The sequence below is a fragment of the Cyprinus carpio genome, chromosome B15 (assembly GCF_018340385.1).
Source record: "Cyprinus carpio isolate SPL01 chromosome B15, ASM1834038v1, whole genome shotgun sequence".
NCBI lineage: Eukaryota > Metazoa > Chordata > Actinopteri > Cypriniformes > Cyprinidae > Cyprinus > Cyprinus carpio.
In genome coordinates this window covers 20881030-20908058 of record NC_056611.1, presented here as the reverse complement: position 1 = coordinate 20908058, position 27029 = coordinate 20881030, and the positions used below count along the sequence as shown (strand labels likewise).

General features: G+C 35.0%; 2 protein-coding genes and 3 pseudogenes across 2 annotated transcripts; all 5 read left to right on the top strand.

The window, feature by feature from the left end:
* Positions 1 to 780: 780 nt before the first annotated feature.
* LOC109076263 lies at positions 781 to 1593 on the top strand (annotated as a pseudogene).
* Positions 1594 to 9085: 7492 nt separating this feature from the next.
* On the top strand, positions 9086 to 10100 carry LOC109076264 (annotated as a pseudogene).
* Positions 10101 to 13601: 3501 nt separating this feature from the next.
* Positions 13602 to 18467, top strand: LOC122139874 (annotated as a pseudogene).
* Positions 18468 to 18618: 151 nt separating this feature from the next.
* LOC109076265 (olfactory receptor 52J3-like) lies at positions 18619 to 19560 on the top strand. Its single transcript, XM_019091993.1, has one exon. It carries the CDS (start codon positions 18619 to 18621, stop codon positions 19558 to 19560), a length of 942 nt encoding a protein of 313 aa, XP_018947538.1.
* A 1436-nt stretch (positions 19561 to 20996) lies between these two features.
* LOC109076266 (olfactory receptor 52J3-like) lies at positions 20997 to 21964 on the top strand. The gene has a single exon (XM_019091995.2). It carries the CDS (start codon positions 21023 to 21025, stop codon positions 21962 to 21964), a length of 942 nt encoding a protein of 313 aa, XP_018947540.1. The 5' UTR covers positions 20997 to 21022.
* The last annotated feature ends 5065 nt before the right edge of the window (positions 21965 to 27029 follow it).

Below are 27029 nucleotides of genomic sequence, written 5' to 3'. Positions count from 1 at the left end.
TGAACTTTACCTCATTTAATTACGACAAACTAAAAACATTAGCATTATTGATTTGTAATGCAGAGATTTTACAAAAAAAAAAAAAAAAAAATGTTTCTCCTGCAAAATTCATTAGAGGTGCAAATTATGCATATAAACAAGCCGAATCCAAGAGAGTAAGAAATAAAAGCATGTATTTATGAATATTATATATATATATATATATATATATATATATATATATATATATATATATATATATATATATATATATATATATATATTATTATTATTATTTTATTTATTTTTTTAATGGTATGAAGGGCTGCATTTCAAAATATTTAATACATAATTTGGATAAATAACTGCACTTTCAGTGGGCAGCAGAGGGCAGTATACTTGGTGAATTATGTCTCATGTGAAAAATTTATCTGTAGAGCATGTCGCTTGATTAGAACCTAATGTTCACACGCTAAATGCCATCACATATTCCTAAACAGATCACAAGTATAAATCATATAAAAAGTATAAAGATGACTTTAGATGACACCAACAAAGTGCTTTCCAACAGCACTGAAAAGATGCCGCCTTTTAAATGGCTTCTGATAGGTGAATGTTATGCAATCATTTTATCTTATTATGTTGTGAAGAATCAAATGTTCTGTGGTTAAAAGAACTGTAGTTAAAAGTTTTCAAGGTTTTATGAGATGCAACAAGGCGAAATGAAAAATGGCAGCTCAATTTTGGACAGCATCATAGATTCAATGGTTTGCTAAGATTTAGATTTCACCAACTTTCACCATGTTTCTGAATATATCTGTCCTCTCACTGGTCCTGACTTTGCACTCTTTGAAACTGATTGAGACAAGCATTTAATTTGCATTCATGTTTGGATTAACACCATACATGTTCATCTTACTTTGCAATGTAACAGTTGTTGTCACCATTTGCTTGAACAGAAATTTTTATAAACCAATGTACGTGCTGTTGCTTAACATGCCTATCAATGACACAATGGGTGCTACAAGAATATTTCCTCAGGACAGATCAATATCCTACCCTGCATGTTTACTGAAGGCATTTATTGTACACTTGTATGGTGGTGCATCATATGTCATTCTTACCGCTATGGCCTATGACAGGTATATCTCTATCTGCTCCCCACTGAGATATGAAGCCATTATGAATACCAGTAATGTTTATGAATACCAGTAACAGTGAAAATCATAACTGGGATGTGGCTCTTTAATTTTACTTTAAAATTGTAATTTTCTGTCTACATTTGCCAGACACACATAACAGATCTTATCTGCTATAATAATGTCCTTGCGTTTTTTTATTGTGGCATTTACTTGCATTCATATATTAATCTCTTGTGTTACTAATAAGCAGTCTGATGCAAAGAATAAGGCACTTCAAGCATGTGGTACTCATTTAGTCGTCTTTCTTTTCTTGAAATTCAACACTCTTTTTCCCCTTGTTGCAATTCGAGCTGAAATATTTCCTGCTTACATATGCAGGATGTTTTCCATAACAGTTTTTGTATTTCCTCCTCTTGTCAATCCATTTTTGTATGGAGATCAGACAAAAAATTCTCACCTGTTTCAAGCGTAAGTCGAATAGTGTCTGAAAAAGCTTGTGTAAATTTTGCATAATAAAACATATGTGATATGATTTAAATTTTTATTATTGTTGTTGTTGTTGTTGTTGTTTTTATTACAGTATTATACTTTAAAGTTACAGATAGTTATTGTTCAGTTACTATGCACTGATTTTTATTAATCTAGTCAGTAGTCAAAAATGCAACGTCATTTGAAATATTGCAAAACTACAGTTGCACTGAAAAAAAAAAAAAAGTCCTGTAAAAAATAAACTGTCAAATGTCTGGCAGCTATGGCTAAAGTAATACATTGTAACTGAAACAAGGAAAAAATCTGTAAAAAATATATATATACAGGTGCTGGTCATATAATTAGAATATCATCAAAAAGTTGATTTATTTCACTAATTCCATTCAAAAAGTGAAACTTGTATATTATATTCATTCATTACACACAGACTGATATATTTCAAATGTTTATTTCTTTTAATTTTGATGATTATAACTAACAACTGAGGAAAATTTGACTGTTTTTAATTATTATTATTTTTTCATTTATTTTTTTACAGTTCATGAAGAATCTAACCTGTTGTTGATAGAAATTGTGAAAAATTATTGAATAATTTTGCTCTATATATATGAATGAAATGATCATATTCTTAATAAAATTCTATAAATCTCTGGGTATGACTTAAATTTTACAGTATATATATTTGAATAATTTTTTTTTTAAATAATATATGTTTGAAAAAGAAGGTCATTTCCAAAAGCTTAGCAATTTATTGCAGTTTGATGAAAACAAACACACAAAAACGTATTTGTTCACAAACATCATAACAATATTTGACATAAACATTAATTCTCATACTGATCTTCATTCACTAACAATTTGGGCATTTATGTGTGGAGAAAAAAAATGCAGATGTGAGCCCTGGCTAGTCATTTGCATAAACACAGCCAAACTGTGTCCATACATGAGCGCTCTATCATGCACTCATATAAGAGCTAGAGCATGATCAATAACTTGAAGCTTGAAAATGTACATTCTCCCTCTGTTCATTCATCAACCAATCTGCATTGTCAGAACTTTAATTTCATGAAATTGCATCCATTCATCCAGCCGCCAGAGGGAGCCATCTCCCCAATACTGACTGTGTTGTTCTCCCTGTCTCTACCAAGCATTTTCTCATTGCCATAGTTTTTGCCATGTGTATGTTTCATTGCCTGTTCTTGACCTTGTTTTTTGGATTACGATTTGGATTTGTTTGCTGTACGGACTTCCTGCTGTTATATCGACCTTTGTCTGTATTTTGACCACGATTATCTGCCTTAACCCTGTGTGTGACTATATCTACAATAAACATCTCTGCAAATGGATTTGAATACTCAACTGAGTCAGTCTACATTACAGAATACTTCACCCGACCAGAATCCAGCGGAGATTTCACAACTGCAGGCCGCATTTGCTTACCAAAACGAGATGATTACGGATTTCCAAGCTCAACTTTCATCCCCGCGAGCCGCTAATGAACATCTCACCCGCTACATACAATCTCTCCCAGTGACTCGACCTGAGGTGGTAAGATTTTCATTACCCGATAAATTTGATGGTACAGCGGAAAAGTGTAAAGGGTTTCTACGTCTTTGTTCCATTTATTTTGAGAACCGACCTGAGGCTTTTTTACACGATACCACAAAATGTTCATTTATGATGACACTGTTTACTGGGAAAGCTCTAGAATCGGTATCTGCTGTGTGGGACCAAGATGACATTTTACGGACCTCATTCACTTATTTTTCGAAGCAAATTACTGAAGTTTTTCAGTACCCGGCTGGAGGGAGAGATGTATCTATGCAGTTGTTGGAGTTGTGTCAAGGAAACCGTACTGCTGCAGAGTATGCAGTCTTTTTTTGCACCATAGCAGTGCAAAGTGGCTGGAATGAAACCACACTAAAACCGATCTTTTAAGCGAGGTCTTCATCCCAAATTACAGTCTGAGATTGCTTGTAAGGACATGGATATGGATTTACAACAACTGATAACCACCGGTATCCATATTGATAATCTGATACGTAATAATCCCACCTGTCCACCAACAACTTCAATGTCTGCCTCGAATGCTAGTTGCCCGGAACCTGTCGAACTCATGCAAATATGTCTTACCAAAATCTCCATTGAGGAACATGAATGACGACGTGTACAGAGACATGTTTTTACTGTGGTCAACCAGTTCACCAATGCCGTTGCTGCCCCAACAAGCCCACACAATCTAAAGTGAGTGTACATTCAAGTAATCTACTCACCAAGTGCATTACTCTCTTTATGACCCTCACTTAAGCAACTTATGTACAATGTGTTTCAGCGTTAATTGACTCAGGATCTGCATTGAATCTAATTCATCATGAATTGGTGGCTAAACTCAACATCCCTGTAATTCCTTGCATACCACCAATTAACATCACCGCCATCAACAGTCAACCCATTGGCAAAGGTATCACTCATCAAACCATCCCTATTACAGTCAAGATTGGTCTGTTCCATTCAGAAACCCTCTCGTTTTATGTTACAACTACACCCCAGCATCCAGTAATACTAGGAAATCCCTGGCTAACCATCCACGACCCACAGATTTCTTGGTGTTCCAGGGAACTTACCAAATGGTCACCATATTGTCACAATCATTGCCTACAAGGTCATACACAACTTCCATGTCTAACCACGAGTATTGAAAGTCCAGAAAATAACGAACCAGTTAATATTCCCACAGAGTACATCGAATTCCAGGAAGTCTTCAGTAAAACTAAAGCTGCTATGTAACCTCCACACCGCCCTTGGGACTGTGACATAGACTTATTACCTAACACTGCAGCTCCCACAAGCAAGGTATACCCATTAACTATACCTGAAAAGCACGCCATGGAACAGTACATTAAAGAGTCTCTGGAGTCGGGTTTTATCCGCCCATCCACATCACCAGCAGCATCTGGATTTTTCTTTGTGGAAAAAAAGGATGGAGGCCTCCGCCCCTGTATTGACTATCATGGTCTCAACTCAGTCACTATCAAGGTACCCAGAGGTACCCACTCCCATTAGTTCCCTCAGCCTTAGAACAATTATGTGAAGCCACAATTTTTACTAAGCTTGATTTACGAAGTGCCTATAATTTAATCAGGATCAGAGAAGGTGATGAATGGAAGACAGCATTTATCACCACCAGGGGGCACTATGAATACTCGGTGATGCTGTACGGCCTATCCAAATCACTGTCTGTGTTTTAATCATTTATCAATGAGATCTTTCGGGACATTCTAAACCACCACATTATCACCTACATTGATGACATTCTAATATATTCAAAGACACGTGAACAAAATATCCAACATGTGAAAGATGTTCTGTCTCATTTACTGGCAAACCATTTATATGTTAAGGCAGAAACATGTGAATTTCATGTCTCAAATACAACTTTTCTAGGCTATAAGATCAGTCATCATGGAGTGGAGATGGACACAAAGAAGGTTGAGGCAGTTACAGAGTGGCCACATCCAGCTACAATAAAGGAATTACAGAGATTCTTAGGATTTGCTAACTTTTACAGGAGATTCATCATAAACTACAGTACTATTGCTGCACCACTCACCGCTTTGCTTAAAGGAAAACCAAGGAAACTATTGTGGACACCGCCTGCCCAGACAGCATTTGATACTCTGAGGACCAGCTTTACCACTGCTCCAATTCTGAAACCCAAACCCTGACCTACCATTCATAGTGGAAGTATAGTGGAAGCTCTGATGTCGGCATCAGAGCAGTTCTATCCCAGAGACAAGGAAACCCTGGTAAAGTTTTTCCATGAGCTTTCTTTTCCAGAAAACTAACCACAGCAGAGAAAAACTATGATGTAGGAAACAAGGAACTACTTTCCATCAAGGAAGCGCTGTCAGAGTGGAGACACTGGATGGAGGGAGCACCTCATCCATTACAGGTGATTACAGATCACAAAAAATTGGAGTATATCAAGAGTGCTAAACGTTTGAACCCAAGACAGGCTCTGTGGTCATTATTCTTCACCAGATTTCAATTTACAGTCACGTATCGCCCAGGAAGTAAGAATGGTAAAGCCAACACGTTTTCACTAAGATAAGAGTCAGAGGAAACTTCTTGGTGCCAAGGACCAATTCTACCTCCATCAGTCAAAAGGATTACCCACAGCTATGGAGACAGCACAAGCTTTATTTGAACATGTTTTTCGAGTCTATGGCATACCAGAGGATATCGTTTCAGATAGGGGACCACAATTCACATCTCGAGTATGGCAAGCTTTTTTACAAACAATTAGACATTAATGTAAGCTTAACATCAGGGTATCATCCTCAAGCTAATGGACAGGTGGAGCAAGTAAACCAAGAACCTGGGCGTTATCTTAGATCCTACTGTAGTCAAGACCAAGAACGCTGGAATGAATTCCTACCCTGGGCAGAATATGCAAGAAACTCATTACTCACTCATCTACAGGACTCACCCCCTTCAAGTGTGTTTTATGATATCAACCCCCCATGTTCCCTTGGTTGGGTGAATCTTCCAAAGTTCCGGCGGTGGATGACTGGGTTAGAAGAAGCGAAAGGGTTTGGGACAGCGCTCATGTGAGGCTACAGAAGGCAATCAGAGCTCAGAAAATCCAAGCAGATTGCAGGAGACGTCCCCATCCAAACTATCAACCGGGTCAGAGAGTATGGTTATCAACTCGAGATCTACAGTTGTGACTACCCAGCAAAAAACTCAGTCCACGGTATGTAGGCCCATTTCGTATAATAAAACAAATTAATCCAGTAATATACAGGTAGAGCTTCCAGCTCATTACCGTATTTCTCCTTCATTTCATGCATCCCTGTTGAAACCTGCTCACACAGCTTCCGGTCCTGCCACCGAGGAGAGGGACCTCTCCCCACCACTGGATGTTGATGGAGCTCCGGCTTACCTGGTTACCTGCACATGATTACTATTGCATTCCCTCGATTTACTATTTCGTTCACTCGATTTATAAATTGTGCGCACAATTTACTAATTCGTTCCCTCAATTTGCTAAACCGTGCGCACAATATAGCAAATCGAGGGAACGCAATAGTAAATCAAGGGAACGCAATAGTAATCGTGTGCACGTTTTAGTACATAGTAATAGTAAATCAAGGGAACGAATTAGTAAATCGTGCGCACAATTTATTCATTTTTTCTTGCATGTCATGTGCGGGGCTCCGTAAGTAAATAATAATAATAATCAAAACATTATTAAGCAAGACTAAATTATGCCTGCTCTGACAAACCTCAGTCCCTAGTATCAAAGTGCTATAAAGGTTGTTGTGTAAATGCATTCATGCCTCCTCCGAGCAGCATTAAACAGGTTGTGAAAACTAAAGTCTAAATGTTACTTCAGAAGTGTTCTGTGCCACCTCTGCAGTGTAAATTTGGCACAAGAGAGTTAATCCAGCCATGATGACACCTGCAGTGTTTGCTGAGTTTCAGTGACTAATTTTTTGAAAAATAATTTAACTATAAAATAAGTTGACTATAAGTTAACTAACAGCTGAACAGCTGAAAAAAAAAAATTAATCAAATCAGAGATGTGTTACTGCATATATAGTTCATTTGGTATAAATATAAAAATGCTTAATCATTATCGGTGCAAATAATGCATCTAGCAAAACCAAATCAAGAAAGTAAAAAATAAAACTGACTTAATTATTTAAAATTATGCATTTGAAAATATTTAATACATTATTTGGACGTAGAACTGCACTATATCTCAAGGGGCAATATAGAGGGCAGTATATTAAGACTTCTGACTCATGTGAAAAAATTGCTCTGTAGAGAATGTCACTTGATTAGAATCTAAAGTGCGCATGCAAAATAACATAATCCATTCCTATAGTAAACAGCTCAAGTATAAATGAGATGACAACAACAACGAGTTTTCCTACACCACTGAAGTAAGATAAATCATCATTTTATCTTATTGAATATGTTGTGGATAAGCAGATGTGCTGTAGGTAAACATACTGCTGAGTTTTCCAGGTTGTATGAGATGCAACAAAGCAAAATGAAAAAATAAATTTAAGACATAGGCTAATAAAATTTAAAGTGGTGCACAGATTATATTACTCCAAAACTAAACTGAGTAAAATATACGATTTTGTTTCTCCAATTTGTGACAGATGTAAAACAAAAGACAGGTCCCTGTCACACATGTTTTGGTTTTGTCCTAAACTGTTTAATTTTTGGGCGGCTATATTTGATTTCTTCTCAAAAGTTTTCCAAAAGAAGTTAATCCAGACCATGGTATTGCAATTCAGAGACACTGAAAACTTTTCCAATCCTCCAGCAAAGATCATTATGCTCCAAAATGTTCCAGCTCACCTACACCGGGTGTTTTCTATATCTATTCTTGTGTTTCCTACCATTTGATGTGCATGTTCATCTGGAAGATATATACTGTTTACTTGAAGTTACCATGTTATCGAGTTTATTAATATTAATTCTTTTTTTTTGTTTAGTAAATAATAATAATAATAATATTCAAAACATTATTTAGCCAGACTAAATTACGCCTGCTCTGACAAACCTCAGCCCCTAGTATCAAAGTGCTATAAAGGTTGTTGTGTAAATGCATTCATGCCTCCTCCAAGCAGCATTAAACAGGTTGTGTAAACTAAAGTTACCTAAATGTTACTTCAGAAGTGTTTCTGTGCCACCTCTGCAGTGTAAATTTGGCACAAGAGAGTTAATCCAGCCATTATGACACCTGAAGTGTATGCCGAGTTTGAGTGACTGATTTTTTGAAAAATAATTTAACTATAAAATAAGTTGACTATAAGTTAACAGCTGAACAGCTGAAAGACACCAAAAAAAAAAAAAAATCAAATCAGAGATGTGTTACTGCATATATAGTTATTAATTTGGTATAAATATAAAAATGCTTGATCATTATAGGTGCATTATAATGCGTCTAGCAAAACCAAATCAAGAAAGTAAAAAATAAAACTGATTTAATTATTTAAAATTATGCATATGAAAATATTTAATAAATTATTTGAACATATAACTGCACTATATCTCAAGGGGCAATACAGAGGGCAGTATATTAAGACTTCTGACTCATGTGAAAAATTGCTCTGTAGAGAATGTCACCTGATTAGAATCTAAAGTGTGCATGCTAAATAACATAATCCATTCCTATAATAAACAGCACAAGTATAAATCAGATGACAACAACAAAGTGCTTTCCTACACCACTGAAGTAAGATAAATCATCATTTTATCTTATTGAATATGTTGTGGATAAGCAGATGTGCTGTAGGTAAACATACTGCTGAATTTATCAGGTTGTATGAGATGCAACAAGGCAAAATGAAAAAATGACAGCTCAAGTTTGGACCACAACAAAGATTCAACAGTTTGGTGAGATTTAGATTTTATCTTATTTATTAATTTTTGTTTATTTATACCGAAATTGTAAATTATTCTATATTTATCTTTTATACACCTGTTACATTTTTTTTAAACAGGCCATTAACAATTAACATTAACCATGTATCCAAATGGATCCGTCCTTTCAGTGGTCCTGACATTACACTCTTTAGAACTGCCTGAGACAAGCATTTATCCTGCATTCATATTTGGATTAACAATTTACTTGTTCATCTTACTCTGCAATCTAACAATTGTTGTCACCATTTGCTTGAACAGAAATCTTCACAAACCAATGTACATACTGTTGCTTAACATGCCTATCAATGATGTAATGGGTGCTACAAACCTTTTTTCTCAGCTGCTTTATAGTATATTGTCTCAGGACACATCAATATCCTACCCTGCATGTTTGCTTCAAGGCTTTATTGTACACATATATGGTGGCGCATCCTATGTTATTCTTACTGCTATGGCATTTGACAGGTATATCGCTATCTGCTCCCCGCTGAGATATGGAGCTATTATGAATACCAATAACTTGGTGAAAATCATATCTGGGATGTGGCTTTTTAATATTGCTGTCAAAACTGTTCTTTTCTCTCTTTTTCTGAATTACAAGATTTGCCAGACACACATGACAGATCTCATCTGTTATAATCCATCTATAATGAAGCTCATGTGTGAAGACACAAAAGTGAATAACATCTATGGATTGTTTACCCTTGTTTTGTACCACATCCTTGCATTTTCTGTTGTGGCATTTACATACATTCATATATTAATCACCTGTGTTACTAATAAGCAATCTGATGCAAAGAATAAGGCACTTCAGACATGTGGCACTCATTTAGTGGTCTTCCTGTTCTTGGAGTTCAACACTCTTTTTCCCCTCGTTGCACATCGGTCTGAAAGTGTTCCAGCTTACATACGCAGGATGTTTTCCATAACAGTTTTTTGTGTTTTCCTCCTCTTGTCAATCCACTTGTGTATGGTTTTAAAAATAAAGAGATCAGACAGAAAATTCTCACCTGTTTCAAGAGTAAGATACATAGTGTCTGAAGATGTTCGTTTAAAGCAAAATGACATAATAAACCATATTTGATATTTATTATTATGATTATGATTATTATTATTATACTTTGGCATTTCTTCCTCATAGACAGTAATTGTTTTTTTTTTCACTGTACTATTCATTTTTATTTATCCAGTGTCTGTAGTACAAATTAAACATTTTTAAATGTCTTAAAACTATAGTTGATAAACGTTTTTTATTAGCATTATTTTTTTAGAATATAATTAAGCTAATTTCATTAATCTGCTGACCAGCTATGTCCTATCTTAATTAAAATAAAAATCCTATTTATAATAAAGTAAACAAACATTATTAGCTAGTCTTTACTGTTTTATGTAAATGAAAACAGATTCATGGGTGAAAATGACAAAAAGTTTAATATTATTAATAATACTTTCTTCCTCTTTCACATATGTGGGTTACTGTTTTTAATCACTGTATATTCAGTTTTATTGTAGTCAGTAGCAACTCTGACAACAAAGGTAGTCATCACCAATCCACTTCTGTAATGCTTTTTTACAGATGTTTAAAAATGTTTATATAAAAGTGTAAAATTACATAAATAATCATATATTATGTAATATGACTACATTTTCTATATATTAGATTTTTTTATTTGAAATATTTCATATTACAATTTTTATATACATTTAAAAAGGAAGGTAATTTCCAAAGGCTTAGCAATTGCAGTCTGATGAAAATAAAAGAAAAGTATTTGTTCACAAACATAATAACAATGTTTTACATAAACATTCATTCTCATACTGATCCTCATTCACAAATAATTTTGACCAGTTTGTGTATTTATGTGTGGAGAAAAAAGTTGCATATGTGAGCACTGGCTAGTCATTTGCATAAATACAGCCAAACTGTGTCCATGCACGAGATGTCCTTACACCCTCTTGCACATACTTGATTTCTCTCTCAAGAGCATGTACTTATCAGAGAGCAAAGTCAGCAAGATCTTTGAGCAATGCGAAGTGTGTCATTTTCAAAACCAGTAAACAAATGTAAACACTGTAATAAAGTATGGACTCTTTCATTACATTTTCCATTTAATATAAAAGGAAAAGTTGACTCAAAAAATGAAAATCTGCAGTGAATGGGTGCCATCAGAATGAGAGTCCAAACAGTTCAAGAAAACATATCAATGATCCGCATGACAACAATTAATGTCTTGTGAAGTGAAAAACTGTATGTTTGTAAGAAATAAATCCTTCAAGATTCTTTTTTTGTTTGTTTGTTTTTGTTTTGTTTTATTTTAATTCAAATTGTTGCTTCTGGCCAAAACAAGTCTTTAATCCAAACAAAATAATTGTATCCCCTGTTGACCTCTCATATAAAAATCCATGAAATATTTGTGCAAACTGTTTTTGCCTCTCTTTTTTTTACTGTGCATATTTTTCTCCTGATTCAGACAAGATGACCTTTTCAGTGAGAAAGAAATATGTTTAAAATTTGAAATAAAAAATGTCTTGATGCGTTTATTACAAACACACAGCTTTTCTGATTCACAAGTATATCAACTGATGGACTGGAGATTATTGTGATGTTTTTATCAGCTGTTTGAACTCTCATTCTGACGGCACCCCTTCACTGAGCAAATGATGTAATGCTAAATTTCTCTAAATTTGTTTAAATGAAAAAAAACCTCATCTACATCTTGTATGACCTAAAGATGAGTGCATTTTCAGCTAATTTTAATTTGTATTTTGACTGTTGCTTTTTAACAGTCAGATTTTGCTGTATATTTGGGATGTTAATTGCAATACATATCACAATTTAAATCAATATGTCAGCATAAACAGTCATTCCACAATTTATTAACAAGCCAAACACTAACGCATTTGACCAATGTTTTTTGTTAAATCCAAAACTCTAGGCATTTGATTTCATGCTGTGTGAACACAGAGCATATAAAAGAAGCCTGGGCCAAGGATTTTGATGAAGAAATATCTGCTGAAACTTAGAATGAAAGTCTTAGGAAGATTCAAGATTGCTCAATAAATTTAAGACATAGGCTAATAAAATTTAAAGTGGTGCACAGATTATATTACTCCAGAACTAAACTGAGTAAAATATACGATTTTGTTTCTCCAATTTGTGACAGATGTAAAACAAAAGAGAGGTTCCTGTCACACATGTTTTGGTTTTGTCCTAAACTGTTTAATTTTTGGGCGGCTATATTTGATTTCTTCTCAAAAGTTTTCCAAAAGAAGTTAACCCAGACCATTGGTATTGCAATTCAGAGACACTGAAAACTTTTCCAATCCTCCAGCAAAGATCATTATGCTCCAAAATGTTCCAGCTCACCTACACCGGGTGTTTTCTATATCTATTCTTGTGTTTCCTACCATTTGATGTGCATGTTCATCTGGAAGATATATACTGTTTACTTGAAGTTACCATGTTATCGAGTTTATTAATATTAATTCTTTTTTTTTGTTTAGTAAATAATAATAATAATAATAATCAAAACATTATTTAGCCAGACTAAATTACGCCTGCTCTGACAAACCTCAGCCCCTAGTATCAAAGTGCTATAAAGGTTGTTGTGTAAATGCATTCATGCCTCCTCCAAGCAGCATTAAACAGGTTGTGTAAACTAAAGTTACCTAAATGTTACTTCAGAAGTGTTTCTGTGCCACCTCTGCAGTGTAAATTTGGCACAAGAGAGTTAATCCAGCCATGATGACACCTGAAGTGTTTGCCGAGTTTGAGTGACTGATTTTTAAAAAAATAATTTAACTATAAAATAAGTTGACTATAAGTTAACAGCTGAACAGCTGAAAGACACCACAAAAAAAAAATTATCAAATCAGAGATGTGTTACTGCATATATAGTTATTAATTCGGTATAAATATTAAAATGCTTGATCATTATAGGTGCAAATAATGCGTCTAGCAAAACCAAATCAAGAAAGTAAAAAATAAAACTGATTTAATTATTTAAAATTATGCATTTGAAAATATTTAATACATTATTTGGACATATAACTGCACTATATCTCAAGGGGCAATATAGAGGGCAGTATATTAAGACTTCTGACTCATGTGAAAAATTGCTCTGTAGAGAATGTCACTTGATTAGAATCTAAAGTGCGCATGCTAAATAACATAATCCATTCCTATAGTAAACAGCTCAAGTATAAATGAGATGACAACAACAAAGTGCTTTCCTACACCACTGAAGTAAGATAAATCATCATTTTATCTTATTGAATATGTTGTGGATAAGCAGATGTGCTGTAGGTAAACATACTGCTGAATTTATCAGGTTGTATGAGATGCAACAAGGCAAAATGAAAAAATGACAGCTCAAGTTTGGACCGCAACATAGATTCAACAGTTTGGTGAGATTTAGATTTTATCTTATTTATTAATTTTTGTTTATTTATACTGAAATTGTAAATTATTCTATATTCAACTTTTATACACCTGTTACATTTTTTTTTTTTTAAACAGGCCATTAACAATTAAAATTAAACATGTATCCAAATGGATCTGTCCTCTCACTGGTCCTGACATTACACTCTTTGGAACTGCCTGAGACAAGCATTTATCCTGCATTCATATTTGGATTAACAACTTACTTGTTCATCTTACTTTGCAATGTAACAATTGTTGTCACCATTTGTTTGAACAGAAATCTTCACAAACCAATGTACATACTGTTGCTTAACATGCCTATCAATGATGCAATGGGTGCTACAAACCTTTTTTCTCAGCTGCTGTATAATATATTGTCTCAGGACACATCAATATCCTACCCTGCATGTTTGCTTCAAGGCTTTATTGTACACTTGTATGGTGGTGCATCCTATGTTATTCTTACTGCTATGGCCTTTGACAGGTATATCGCTATCTGCTCCCCGCTGAGATATGGCTATTATGAATACCAATAACTTGGTGAAAATCATATCAGGGATGTGGCTTTTTAATTTTGCTGTCATAATTGTTCTTTTCTCTCTTTTTCTGAATTACAAGATTTGCCAGACACACATGACAGATCTCATCTGTTATAATCCATCTATAATGAAACTCATGTGTGAAGATACGAAAGTGAATAACATCTATGGATTGTTTACCCTGGTTTTGTACCACATCCTTGCATTTTCTGTTGTGGCATTTACATACATTCATATATTAATCACCTGTGTTACTAATAAGCAGTCTGATGCAAAGAATAAGGCACTTCAGACATGTGGCACTCATTTAGTGGTCTTCCTGTTCTTGGAGTTCAACACTCTTTTTCCCCTCGTTGCACATCGGTCTGAAAGTGTTCCAGCTTACATACGCAGGATGTTTTCCATAACAGTTTTTGTGTTTCCTCCTCTTGTCAATCCACTTGTGTATGGTTTTAAAAATAAAGAGATCAGACAGAAAATTCTCACCTGTTTCAAGAGTAAGATACATAGTGTCTGAAGATGTTCGTTTAAAGCAAAATGACATAATAAACCATATTTGATATGTATTATTATGATTATGATTATTACAAAATTAGTGCAAATTAGTACAAGATTAGTACAAAATAAACATTTTTAAATGTCTTAAAACTATAGCTGATAAACGTTTTTTTGTTAGCATTATTTTTTTTAGAATATAATTAAGCTAATTTCATTAATTTGCTGACCAGCTATGTCCTATCTTAATTAAAATAAAAATCATATTTATAATAAAGTAAATGAACATTATTAGCTAGTCTTTACTGTTTTTATGTACATGAAAACAGATTCATGGGTGAAAATGACAAAAAGTTTAATATTATTAATAATACTTTCTTCCTCTTTCACATATGTGGGTTACTGTTTTTAATCACTGTATATTCGGTTTTATTGATCTCTAGTCAGTAGCAACTCTGACAACAAAGTTCTGTAATGCTTCTTTACAGATGTTTAAAAATGTTTATATAAAACTATAAAATTTCTATATTTCTATATATTTGAATTTTTTATTTGAAATATTTCATATTACAATTTTTATATACATTTAAAAAGGAAGGTCATTTCCAAAGGCTTAGCAATTGCAGTCTGATGGAAATAAAAGAAAAGTACTTGTTCACAAACATAATAACAATGTTTTACATAAACATTCATTCTCATACTGATCTTCATTCACAAATAATTTTGACCAATTTTTGTATTTATGTGTGGAGAAAAAAGTTGCATGTGTGAGCATTGGCTAGTCATTTGCATAAATACAGCCAAACTGTGTCCATGCACAAGATGTCCTTACACCCTCTTGCACATACTTGATTTCTCTCTCTAGAGCATGTAATTATCAGAAAGCAAAGTCAGCAAGATCTTTGAGCAAAGTGAAGTTTGTCATCTTCAAAACCAGTAAACAAATGTAAACACTGTAATAAAAGAATGGACTCTTTCATTACATTTTCCATTTAATATTAAAGGAATAGTTGACTCAAAAAATGAAAATCTACTGTGAATGGGTGCCGTCAGAATGAGAGTCCAAACAGTTCAAGAAAACATATCAATGATCCGCATGACAACAATTAATGTCTTGTGAAGTGAAAAACTGTGTGTTTGTAAGAACTACAGTAAATCCTTCAAAATTCTTTTATGTTTGTTTGTTCTTGTTGTTGTTGTTTTTTTTACTTCTAATTGTTGCTTCTGGTCAAAACAAGTCTTTAATCCAAACAAAAAAAATTATATCCATGAAATATTTGTGCAAACTGTTTTTGCCTCTCTTTTTTTTCTGTGCATATTTTTCTCCTGATTCAGACAAGATGACATTTTCAGTGAGAAAGCAATATGTTTAAAATTTGAAATAAAAAAATGTCTTGATGCGTTTATTACAAACACAGCTTTTTTGATTCACAAGTATATCAACTGATGGACTGGAGATTATTGTGATGTTTTTATCAGCTGTTTGAACTGTCATTCTGACGGCACCCCTTCACTGAGCAAACGATGTAATGCTAAATTCCTCTAAATTTGTTTAAATGAAGAAACAAACTCATCTACATCTTGTATGACCTGAAGATGAAGACCATGGTATTGCAATTCAGAGACACTGAAAACTTTTCCAATCTTCCAGCAAAGATCATTATGCTCCAAAATGCTCCAGCTCACCTACACCGTGTGTTTTCTATATCTATTCTTGTGTTTCCTCCCATTGTGAATCCATTTATTCATGGGTTTAAAACCAAGGAAATTAGACAGAAAATTGTCAGCTGTTTTAAAAGAAAGACAAACAGTGTATAATAAACCGTAAACTGATGCTTATGTAAGAAATTACAGTAAATATCATATCATATTTTAAATTAATTATTTTATCAAATGATATATTAAACTTTTGATTTGCTATATAATTATCTCACACATTTATATTAGCTACATATGTATCTGATTTAAGATACAAGTTGTTGTTGACAGTTACCATTAGGGGTGTAACAATTCACTCGTTTTATCGATGTATCGATTACAAACCCTGCATATGCATCGATCTTAAAACATGATTTATGAATCGTGAATCTACGATTTCAGACAGTAATCGATTTAAAACGCTAAGAATCGAATGAATCTGACTCCACACCCACTGTGTTTGTCCTTTGCTCCTCCCGCCACAATAGGCTACTTGTTAATCTTATGCTGCAATCTAACAGTTATTATTACAATTTGCTGGAACAAAAATCTTCACAAACCAATGTACATACTGTTGCTTAACCTGCCTATCAATGATGCAATGAGTGCTGCTAGTCTTTTTTCTCAGCTGCTATATAGTATATGGTCTCAGGACAGATCAATATCCTATCCTGCATGTTGTCTTCAAGGCTTTTTTGTACATCTTTATGGCGGTGCATCTAATCTTACTCTTACCGTTATGGCTAAATTAACGACAGGTACAGTATATACCTCGTGATACCAACCCCTACTCTTTACATCAACTTCAATTTCCTGTGGGGTGTTTTTCAAAAGCATTCCTAACCAACTAGGGTCACAAGATCCACTGTTACTAACATAGTACAATGATTCTGTGTTTCCCAAAACCAAAGTTCCAATGAACATTCGCAAACAGCATTGCAAACTACAATGGTTTTAACTACATCTCTCAACCTGTGGCTAAACAGATCATGCATCATGGAAATCTCAAATCAATTAATTAGCAGAAGCTATTAATCTGCTACATGCATGTGACCTCATAAATGACAGCCTTCAACAGTATAGGCCTTCCATTGTCAATTGCACTATTTCCTGTTGCATGTTCTCAATCTGGCAACTCACATGAGTCTGATGAGGAGGGGATGGGAAAGAAAAGTATTACTGCACCATCAGAAGTTAGTAATTTCAGTGTGAAATATACTTGTCTGGATTATACAATCAGTTCTTTGTTAATTATGCTTATATGTTAATTTTATTCCCTCAGACAGACCAGCAGATTAGTAGTTAATGAATTTGTTTATTGTGTCGCTAAGCCAGAAGCTCAGTGTATTTAGTAGGCCTTGTGTGATTTCTATTTTAGGGTGAAAGGGAAAGAAACAAGACATCCAAATTGTGAAACAATAACCCAATACCATGCACTTTCAATATTTAACAAATATGGATATGATGGGGAAAATGGTTTAAGAAAACCTCATGCAAAAGAAAAAGAAAAACCTTGCATCTGATTATCAATTTTACATAAAACAAGTGATATTTAAAAAATAAATAAATCTAATTAGAAAAACTGTCAAATGTGGCTCATGATCACAAGCCTGAAAGGAACCACACACATCCTACCAACTGTCAACCCAGGTACAATGTAATATTTTAGTATTTTTAGCAACTTTTGAATGACAAAGCAGAAAGATGCCTTTAAATCAGATGGTGTAGTTACAATATCTACCAGCAGGGCTGTGCACATGCTACAAAACAACACCTATTTCCATGACTAATCCAATGCAAACAGGAGTTTTTCCACCCAACTCCTTGAGTATAAATCATTAGCCCACAGGTGACATTCAACAGTGCTGAAGGATGATCACTTAAGGTGACTGAATACTACATATGCTGCTTTAAATCTCTAAAAAAAAGAAAAAAAACTGAACAACTGGTATTCCTGTGAACACAGAGTGACTTGATCTACATACTATTATGAATTGAAAGTTTTTGCAGATAGGTTACATTATTACAAATCTCAGCTTATTGGCTGAAGCACTTTTAATGAGAACTAAACATTATCATTTAACTTATACAGTAATCTACTTTATTAATCTGCTGCTGTAAAAATGTTACAGTTTTCTTTCTTTAATGAAGTTTTATTGTATGTGTTGAGATTGAAAGTACGTTCTTAAATGTTTGATGCTTTTTTCAGGTTGTAAGAAAGATGTTGCTGGATACTGGATACTGGCAAAATGAAAGGATGACAAAGATCTATTTCATACACCAACATAACTTTAGATTTTATCCTATTATTCATATTCTTTATTTAGATTGACATTGCAATCAAGCATTATTAGCTTTTTTATGTTTGTTTGTGTAGGCCACAGATATAATAAGAATATTAACCATGTATCCAAATGGATCTGTCCTCTCACTGGTCCTGACATTACACTCTTTGGAACTGCCTGAGATAAGCATTTATCCTACATTCATATTTGGATTAATAACATACTTGTTCATCTTACTCTGCAATTTAACAGTTGTCGTCACCATTTGCATGAACAGAAATCTTCACAAACCAATGTACATACTGTTGCTCAACCTGGAAATCAATGATGCAATGGGTGCTACAAGCCTATTTCCTCAGCTGCTGTATAGTATATGGTCTCAGGACAGATCAATATCCTATTCTGCTTGTTTGCTTCAAGGATTTTTTGTACATCTTTATGGTGGCGCATCGTATGTTATTCTTACCGCTATGGCCTATGACAGGTATATCGCTATCTGCTGCCCACTGAGATATGGAGCCATTATGACTACCAATAACTTGGTGAAAATCATAACTGGGATGTGGCTTTTAAATTTTATTCTTATAACTGTAGTTTTCTCCATTCTGGTACCTTACAGGATTTGCCAGACACACATGACAGATCTAGTCTGCTATAAGGCTACATTAATGAAACTCTTATGTGACGGCATAGAAGTGAACAATATATTTGGGTTGTTTTGTATAGTTTTTTACCATGGTCTTGCGCTTTTTGTTGTTGTATTTACATATATTCATATATTAATCACTTGTGTTACTAATAAGCAGTCTGATGCAAAGATTAAGGCACTTCAGACATGTGGTACACATTTGGTCGTCTTCCTGTTGTTAGAGTTTAACACACTTTTTCCTATTCTTGCACATCGGTCTGAGTTTGTTCCTGGTTTCCTACGCAGAGTGTTTTCTATTTCCAATTTTATCTTTCCTCCTCTTGTGAATCCACTTGTGTATGGTTTTAAAACAAAAGAGATCAGACAGAAAATTTTTACCTATTTTAAAAACAAGAAGATAAGCAGTTTCTAATGTAATCAGATCTGTGTGTGAAATTATCGTGTATTATATGTAACTTTATTTTCTGCTAAGTGTGTGGGGATGCCATTTCTCCATTTTAAAGCTTAACCTGTTTATCATATTGTAATCTAGATCGAAGCAGTCAAAGTATTCCCTTTGCACAGATACATTTTCTGAAAGTGTCTAAAAATAGTCAGATTATACTGAAATGAAATGAATAGCATTCTCCAGGTCATGTGATCTCAACATGACCACCACCATGAAGGGACAAGACACGGACGGGTGGAATTTCAGCAGGGGATTGTATTGCACGCACTTTTACTTATTCCCAAAAGCTCCATGCATAGGAGGTTGAAAGGGGAAAAACAACATCCAAATAGTAAAACATCAACCCAAAAATATACACATTTAATATGTAACAAATATGGATATGATGGGAAAATGACTTAAGGAAAACCTCATTATATCAATTTAGAAAAGTCTTGAACTTGAATGTCTATTAAATGTAATTAAATAGTAATCCTTAAAAATTTATTTAGAAAACCTTTCTAATGTGGCTAATAATCACAAGCCTTATATGAGCCACATGCTCGCAGGTTTGATCTGGGCCACACACCTCCTTCCAGCAGTCGGTCTTATGTTGTTAGCTGTCACACATAGTGCAACTGCCAGCATGGCCCACCTTTGGCTGACGAGGTGCATTTCAGAGACCATATTCACACTAAGATTGTCTGCTGTGTGGGACATCATAGCATAGCATATATTTATTAATCTAAATGAAATATTTTCATCAAGCAAAAGGGTTAACTTACATTTTATTTGTACAATGTGATATTTTAGTATTTTAGCAACTTTTGAGTGACAAAGCAAAGAGATGCTTTTTTAAATGGTGTAGTTACACTATTTACCAGCTGGGTTGTGCACATGCTATAAAACAACACCTGTTCCCATGACTAATCCAACACAAATGGGAGTTTATCCACCCAACTACATGTGTATAAAACTTTTGCACACAGGTGACATTTAACAGTGCTGAAGGATGATCGCTTAAGGTGACATTATGCATGACAGTTTGTTCAAATAAACCACATTATTTCAAATCTCAACAACTGTATTGGATTTAAGCAAATGGGGACTAACAATTATTTAAATTGTACAGTTAAAGATGTGCCTTATTAATCTGATGAGATGTGAAATTTACGGTTGGGGGTGGCGGGATCATATTGTGGCCAAGTTTGCCTGCTGTTTTTTAATGATTATTCCTATTTTAGGTTGTAGCCAAAGTAAGATGAAGCTGGATATGGCAAAATGAAAGGATGAAATGGATAAATGTTGGACACCAACTTCTCTTAAGTACTGGCAGGATTTTTACCTGGCAGGATTATTTTTTATAATTATTCTTTATTTATATTGATAGCATTAACAGTTTGTTTATGCTGGTTTGTGTAGGGCGTTAATAGTAGGAATATTCATCATGTATCCAAATGAATCTGTCCTCTCGCTGGTCTTGACTTTGCACTCTCTGGAACTGCCTGAGACGAGCATTTATCCTGCATTCATATTTGGATTAATAACCTACTTGTTAATCTTACTCTGCAATCTAACCATTATTATTACAATTTGTTTGAACAGAAATCTTCACAAACCAATGTACATACTGTTGCTCAACCTGCCAATCAATGACGCAATGAATGCTTCAATCCTTTTTCCTCACCTGCTGTATAGTATATGGTCTCAGGACAGATCAATATCATATCCTGCATGTTTTCTTCAAGGCTTTTTTGTACACCTGAATGGTGGAGCATCTTATCTTATTCTTACCGCTATGGCCTATGACAGGTATATCGCTATCTGCTGCCCACTGAGATATGGAGCCATTATGACTACCAATAACTTGGTAAAAATCATTACTGGGATGTGGCTTTTAAATTTTATTCTTATAACTGTAGTTTTCTCCATTCTGGTACCTTACAGGATTTGCCAGACACATATGACAGATCTTGTCTGCTATAAGACAGCATTAATGAAACTCTTATGTGACGGCATAGAGGTGAATAATATCTTTGGGTTGAGTTGCATAATTTTTTACCACGGCCTTTCACTTTCTGCTGTGGCATTTACATACATTCATATATTAATTACTTGTGTTACTAATAAGCAGTCTGATGCAAAGATTAAGGCACTTCAGACATGTGGTACACATTTGGTCGTCTTCCTGTTGTTAGAGTTTAACACACTGTTTCCTAGTGTTGCCCATCGATCTGAGTTTGTTCCTGGATTCTTACGCAGAGTTGTTTCTATTTCCAATTTTGTCTTTCCTCCTCTTGTGAATCCACTTGTTTATGGTTTTAAAACCAAAGAGATCAGGCAAAAAATTTTCACCTGTTTCAAAATCAAGAAGATAAGCAATTTCTGATGTAATTCTGTACATCTGTGTGTGAAATTATCATGAACTGATATTAAATGTAACTTTTTTCTGTTACACAAGTGCCTTGGATGCAAATTAACCATTTTGCTTAACCTGTTTATCATTTTGTAATTTAGAAGCGGTAAGTTTGTTTGAAAGACGGCCTTATAAAAATTTCCTTTGCACAGACACATTTTCTGAAAGTGTTTACAAATAGGCAGATTACTGAAATCAAATTAATAGTATTCAGCTAGTCATGTGATCTTAATATGACAGCCACCATGATAGGACAACCCTCCTTATAGAAATATTTTTTCTAGGCCACTGATGAAACAAGTCTTAAAATGAAGTCAGTGTGCTTAATTTGTAACATATTTGTACTATTTGATTTTATAGTTGTACATCTTTTTCCATCTTAATAATTAAGAAAAAGCAATTGTTTGATATTTAACAAAAGAGATACAGGAGAGGATTGCAATGCAGTGTGCATGACGTTATTGGTTTAGAATGTTCAACACGACAGATTAAATAAAAGAATTGTATATAATCACAATAGTTATTTTATTGTCCTACCCTAATAGCTGAAAACCAAAAGCCAAAGCCAAAGCCTGTCTGTAGTTGTCTTTGTGCCAGCAAAAGCCTCTAGTTGGCACCAGCGAGCATCCGATGTAAAGTCACGTTTTCGAAGAAGAAGAAGAAGTCATGCTGCTAGCACTGTTACAACATGCTCTGAAGCGAAATTATAATCTTATATAGTGTTTATTAATTTTAAGGGTCAGCTAACTGAGGTGAAACTGCAGAGTATATTTTTCAAGTGTTTACATGTGTAATCACTTTGTTAGTTAAAATTTATTCATTACCATACAAATAAGTAACCTAAATAGAAAAGGCACCAGCAAATCAAGAAAACATCTTCATCAGTTTGACAGCATGTGCTGCAAATGCTCACAATGCAAACAAATTTGTATTGTCAAATTGATGAAGCTGTTTTCTTAACAATAAATAACCATGATAATGATAATAATAATAATAATAATTATACATTTTATGGATGTGTTTTAAAAAAAAAAAAAAAAATAATAATAATAATAATAATTATACATTTTATTTATATTGTGCTTTTCTTATACCCAAAGCGCTACACGTACAGTACAAAAGTAAATACATAAAAAAAAAAAAAAAAAGATTAATAAAAAAATATAAGAATGCAACAAGAGGTAGAATACAGGTGCTGGTCATATAATTAGAATATCACCAAAAAGTTGATTTATTTCACTAATTCCATTCAAAAAGTGAAACTTGTATATTATATTCATTCATTACACACAGACTGGTATATTTCAAATGTTTATTTCTTTTAACTTTGATGATTATAACTGACAACTAAGGAAAATCCCAAATTCAATATCTCAGAAAATTAGAAGAATATTGAAGACACCTGGTGCCACACTCTAATCAGCTAATTAACTCAAAACACCTGCAAAGGCCTTTAAATGGTCTCTCAGTCTAGTTCTGTAGGCTACACAATCATGGGGAAGACTGCTGACTTGACAGTTCTCCAAAAGACGACCATTGACACCTTGCACAAGGAGGGCAAGACACAAAAGGTCATTGCAAAAGAGGCTGGCTGTTCACAGAGCTCTGTGTCCCAGCACATTAATAGAGAGGCGAAGGGAAGGAAAAGATGTGGTAGAAAAAAGTGTACAAGCAATAGGGATAACTGCACCCTGGAGAGGATTGTGAAACAAAACCCATTCAAAAATGTGGGGGAGGTTCACAAAGAGTGGACTGCAGCTAGAGTCAGTGCTTTAAGAACCACTACACAAAGACGTATGCAAGACATGGGGTTCAGCTGTCGCATTCCTTGTGTAAAGCCACTCTTGAACTGGACTGCTGCTGAGTGGTCCAAAGTAATGTTCTCTGATGAAAGTAAATTTTGCATTTCCTTTGGAAATCAGGGTCCCAGAGTCTGGAGGAAGAGAAGAGAGGCACACAATCCACGTTGCTTGAAGTCCAGTGTAAAGTTTCCACAGTCAGTGATGGTTTGGGGTGCCATGTCATCTGCTGGTGTTGGTCCACTGTGTTTTCTAAGGTCCAAGGTCAACGCACCTGTATACCAGGAAGTTTTAGAGCACTTCATGCTTCCTGCTGCTGACCAACTTTATGGAGATGCAGATTTCATTTTGCAACAGGACTTGGCACCTGCACACAGTGCCAAATCTACCAGTACCTGGTTTAAGGAAAATGGTATCCCTGTTCTTAATTGGCTAGCAAACTTGCCTGACCTTAAGAGAAAGAGAAAGATATGATATGCCAGACCCAAGAATGCAGAAGAGCTGAAGGCCACTATCAAAGCAACCTGGGCTCTCATAACACCTGAGCAGTGCCATAGACTGATCGACTCCATGCCACGCCGAATAAGAAATAAAGAAATAAACATTTGAAATATATCAGTCTGTGTAATGAATGAATATAATATACAAGTTTCACTTTTTGAATAGAATTAGTGAAATCAAATTTTCATGATATTCTAATTATATGACCAGCACAATATTCATCCAGAGTCACCAATCAAGACACAAACACCATCTTAAAAAGATGGGTTTTTAACTGTTTCTTAAAACTTGCTAATGTTGGGGCATTCCTAACAGTTAAAGGAAGTGCATTCCACAACCTGGGGGCTACCACAGAAAAGGATCTTTCACCCATCGTTTTTAGTCTGCAAGAAGGCTGTTTAAGGAGGAAAGAGTTGGCGGAACGGAGAGATCGAGAGGGCATATCGTAATTAAATCACATATATATGATGGTGCAGTTCCATGTACAGATTTATATGTTAAAATAAGAGTTTTAAAATCAATACGGGCATGGACCGGAAGCCAGTGCAGGTTCCTAAGCACCCCAGAGATATGCTGACGAGAAAGAGTATGTGTAAGAACACGTGCAGCTTAGTTCTGTATGTATTGCAGTTGCTTAATAGACTTTGCAGGTAGGCCAAGATAAAGGGCATTATAATAATCAACCCTAGAGGTAACAAGTGCATGGACAAGACTTTCTGCATCAGGTAATGAAAGAAAAGGCCTAATCCTGGCAATATTCCTTAGATGGAAAAATGCAGATTTTGAAATGCTCTTGATATGTGCTTGAAGTGTCAAATGAGAATCAAAAATTACACCAAGGTTGCGAACTTGAGGTAACAGAGATACTACATTATTTTCAATGTGTAAACTAAAATGTCTACCATTTCAGGCAGCTACAGGGGTACCAACTAAAAGAACTTTGTACCATTCAATTTAAGAAAATTGTGGTACATCCATAATTAAATTTCCTGCAGAAAGTCAGAAAGGGTTGCTGATATACCTGTGATATTAGTTTTCGTCCTGATATAAATGTGAGTATCATCAGCATAGAAGTGGAACCCCAAAGCATGCTTTCTAATAATCTGCCCTAAAGGAAGCATGTAAATATTTAAAAGTATCGGGCCAAGAACAGACCCCTGAGGAACACCATGACATACCTGTCCAACGTTAGATTTCTTAAAATTTATAATTTTAAGTGAAAAATAAGTTGATTTTAAATTTCATGGCATCAACACATCTCAAAAAAGTTGGGACAAGTCCATGTTTTCCACTGTGTGGCATCTCCTCTTCTTTTTATAACAGTCTGCAAACATCTGGGGACTGAGGAGACAAGTTGCTCAAGTTTAGGAATAGAAATGTTGTCCCATTCTTGTCTAATACAGGCTTCTAGTTGCTCAACTGTCTTAGGTCTTCTTTGTCGCATCTTCCTCTTTATGATGCACCAAATGTTTTCTCTGGGTGAAAGATCTAGACTGCAGGCTGGCCATTTCAGTACCCGGATCCTTCTTCTACGCAGCCATGATGTTGTATTTGATGCAGTATGTGGTCTGGCATTGTCATGTTGGAAAATGCAAGGTCTTCCCTGAAAGAGACGATGTCTGGATGGGAGCATATGTTTTAGCCAGCAATGGCGAATGGCATGGTGGATTGTGTTCACCGACAATGTTTTCTGAAAGTATTCCTGAGCCCATGTTGTGATTTCCATTACAGTAGCATTCCTGTATGTGATGCAGTGCCGTCTAAGGGCCCGAAGATCACGGGCATCCAGTATGGTTTTCCTGCCTTGACGTGAGACATTTTGAAATGTCATGCCAAATATTGGCTTATTTTGGATTTCATGAGAGCTACACATTCCAAAGTTGGGACAGGTAGCAATAAGAGGCCAGAGTTAAATGTACATATAAGAAACAGTTGGAGGACCAATTTGCAACTTATTAGGTCAACTGGTAACATGATTGGGTATAAAAAGAGCCTCTCAGAGTGGCAATGTCTCTCAGAAGTCAAGATGGGCAGAGGATCACCAATTCCCCCAATGATGCGGCAAAAAATAGTGAAGCAATATCAGAAAGGAGTTTCTCAGAGAAAAATTGCAAAGAGTTTGAAGTTATCATCAACTACAGTGCATAATATCATCCAAAGATTCAGAGAATCTGGAACAATCTCTGTGCATAAGGGTCAAGGCCGGAAAACCATACTGGATGCCCGTGATCTTTGGGCCCTTAGACAGCTCTGCATCACATACAGTAATGCTACTGTAATGGAAATCACAACATGGGCTCAGGAATACTTCCAGAAAACATTGTCAGTGAACACGATCCACCGTGCCATTCGCCGTTGCCGGCTAAAACTTCTATAGGTCAAAAAAGAAACCATATCTAAACATAATCCAGAAGCGCAGGCGTTTTCTCTGGGCCAAGGCTCATTTAAAATGGACTGTGGCAAAGTGGAAAACTGTTCTGTGGTCAGACGAAACAAAATTTGAAGTTCTTTTTGGAAAACTGGGACCCCATGTCATCCGGACTAAAGAGGATAAGGACAACCCAAGTTGTTATCAGCACTCAGTTCAGAAGCCTGCATCTCTGATGGTATGGGGTTGCATGAGTGTGTGTGGCCGTGGGAAGCTTACACATCTTGAAAGGCACCATCAATGCTGAAAGGTATATCCAAGTTCTAGAACAATATATGCTCCCATCCAGACGTCGTCTCTTTCAGAGAAG

What these genes read in the sequence shown, in the direction of transcription:
- LOC109076265 (XM_019091993.1), top strand. Translation starts at nt 18,619, where the DNA reads ATGTATCCAAATGGATCTGTCCTCTCACTGGTCCTGACATTACACTCT.
- LOC109076266 (XM_019091995.2), top strand. Translation starts at nt 21,023, where the DNA reads ATGTATCCAAATGAATCTGTCCTCTCGCTGGTCTTGACTTTGCACTCT.